Source organism: Phalaenopsis equestris, unplaced genomic scaffold (assembly GCF_001263595.1).
Source record: "Phalaenopsis equestris unplaced genomic scaffold, ASM126359v1 Scaffold197443, whole genome shotgun sequence".
In the NCBI taxonomy this organism is placed as follows: Eukaryota; Viridiplantae; Streptophyta; class Magnoliopsida; order Asparagales; family Orchidaceae; genus Phalaenopsis; species Phalaenopsis equestris.
The window spans coordinates 1-2,146 of NW_018217392.1; the positions used below are offsets into that span (position 1 = coordinate 1).

The window sequence follows — 2,146 nt, forward strand, 5'->3', positions numbered from 1 at the left end:
ACAGTGGATCTCACTTTTATTAATTTTTTTAAGAAAGAAAATTAAAAACGGATATATGCACATTTTTCTCCTAAAAGTGATTCAAATCGAAATCGAAATCAAATGTGACCGTTTCCACTTCCTCTGGTTCTTCACTGCAGCTTTCCCTAGTCTCCTCTGCACTTCGAACCATGGGAAGGGCTCCGCGTCTTCCCCCTTCTATGCCGAGTTCAACCCTCGGTCTCACAATCAACAAGGGACCTAAGGCAGGGGAAACCCTAGCGTGCAACCCAGGAACCGTAATCCGCATTGGACGAGTGGCAAGGGGAAACACTCTCGCCATTAAGGATCCCGGTATTTCTCAGAAGCATTTCACCGTTGGCTTTCTTCCTGAATTCAATCGCTGGGTAGTCACAGACCTCGGATCCTCGAATGGCACCCACATTAATGGCTCCCTTATTTCCCCCGAGCAACCCTCCGCTCTATCAGACGGCGACGTGATCAAGATCGGCGAGAACACCTCTATCTACGTTAATATTTCCCCTCCTGTGCACCAAACGCTTGTGGTTCCTAGATGTGATCGGCCGCCGAGGCCGCCGAAGGTAAAACATGAGGATAAGGAGTTGGCTGAGGATGAAGCGTCGAAGATGGGACATAGAGCGAGGGGGAGAGGAAGAAAGCGTGGAAGATCTACTCGGTTTTCGACGAAAGATGAGGTTTCCGAGTCGGTTCTGGTGGAACCTAGGGTTACGAGGTCTTCGGCTAGGGGTGGCTCAATTAGGGTTTTTGTAAACAAGTCGAAAGAGGAGGATGTTTCGATTATATCAAATTCAGAGTTTGTAGATGTGATGGAAAAGGAGAAGCAGTCAAAAGAGAATAATGCTAGAGTTGAGGAAGAGGTGGTAGCTGTGGATGGAGAAAATAATAATAGGGTTGAGGAGCTGAAGAATAATATGGATTCCACATCAAAAGAGAACAATGCTGGAGCTGAGGAAGAGTTGCTAACTTTGGATGGAGAAATTAACTCTAGGGTTGAGAAGCTGGAGGATAATTGGAATAATATGACTCTGGAGGAATGGTTTGATAGAATGGAGGAGTACTTGCCCAAGTCAATACATATGGTTGCGGAGGAATTAATTGACAAATTGAGTGAAAAAGCACAATTCTTTGATGAATATATCAGTCAAATTTCAAATGTTCCAGTTGAATAGGTACGTGAAATCCTTTCTAATGTTTGCAATGTTTGGGATTATTTGATTTAATGAAATGGTATGTAGATCTGTTCTCCCTCATGTGTTTCTTATATCTTATAATTATCTATGTGAAACTTGTCAAATCAAAGGATGGAATGTATGTGCGTTTGTGTGTGTGTGGATTTTTCTTGATTTCTTAAAGAATTCTTTTTTGTTCTAAATTTTAGTTTCCACATAAATCTAATTTTAAATATAGATTGGATTTTGGACAAGTTGATTCCGGAGTGACTATTAGAGAAGTCTGAGTTTTGGTTTCTACGTTTTTATTTTTCCTTGCTTTACAAAATGTTTTTTCTTGGATGGATTTGTTTCTTCTCATTAGAAATTTTATGATGTTTGGTGCTATTGAAAGTAGATGATTAGCTAGTTAATTTTAGGTAAATCAATATTTTCCTTCCTCTTAAACTACTTAACTTTACCAATACAATTTTTTATTGTGCCTTTTTCTTTTCATTTATTTAGGAGATCATTTTATTGTTTGGAATGTAATAAGATGATATTTCACCTAGTTAGACTTAATTGTCATAAGCAATTAGTAGCAATTTTTTTAGCAGAATCTATAAAAGTTCATCTAGATATTATTTGTATCAGTTAGAAATCATTACGTAAACTAGGATTACTTATTAGCAAGGGCGTTATGTCCTTGAATGAATGCCTCAAAAGAGAAGAGGTGGGAGATGAAGGGTCTGCTTGAGACAACTTTCTTAGTACGTTGCATTATAGACCTCCATAGACATTGCATTTGGCTATTGATTTCTTGTTGCTTTCTAGAAATTTCTGGCGATGCATGTTAAGTTGAATTTTCATTTGTTCAATTTGAAACTTTTATGAAGAATGCTATAAGTTTGGTTGATTTGCTAAGTATCTTAATGTGAATGATTCTTTTAAATGTCCCCCCCCCCCCCCCCCCCCCC

The 2,146-nt window shown here is 38.9% G+C and overlaps 1 protein-coding gene across 1 annotated transcript; it reads left to right on the plus strand.

Moving 5' to 3' along the window:
• Positions 1-111: 111 nt before the first annotated feature.
• Positions 112-1,192, plus strand: LOC110035361 (FHA domain-containing protein At4g14490-like; the record flags this gene model as incomplete). The annotated part of the gene is given in 1 exon segment (XM_020739595.1): positions 112-1,192. A coding segment is annotated over 1 exon segment (1,020 nt). The 5' UTR covers positions 112-170.
• Positions 1,193-2,146: the final 954 nt, after the last annotated feature.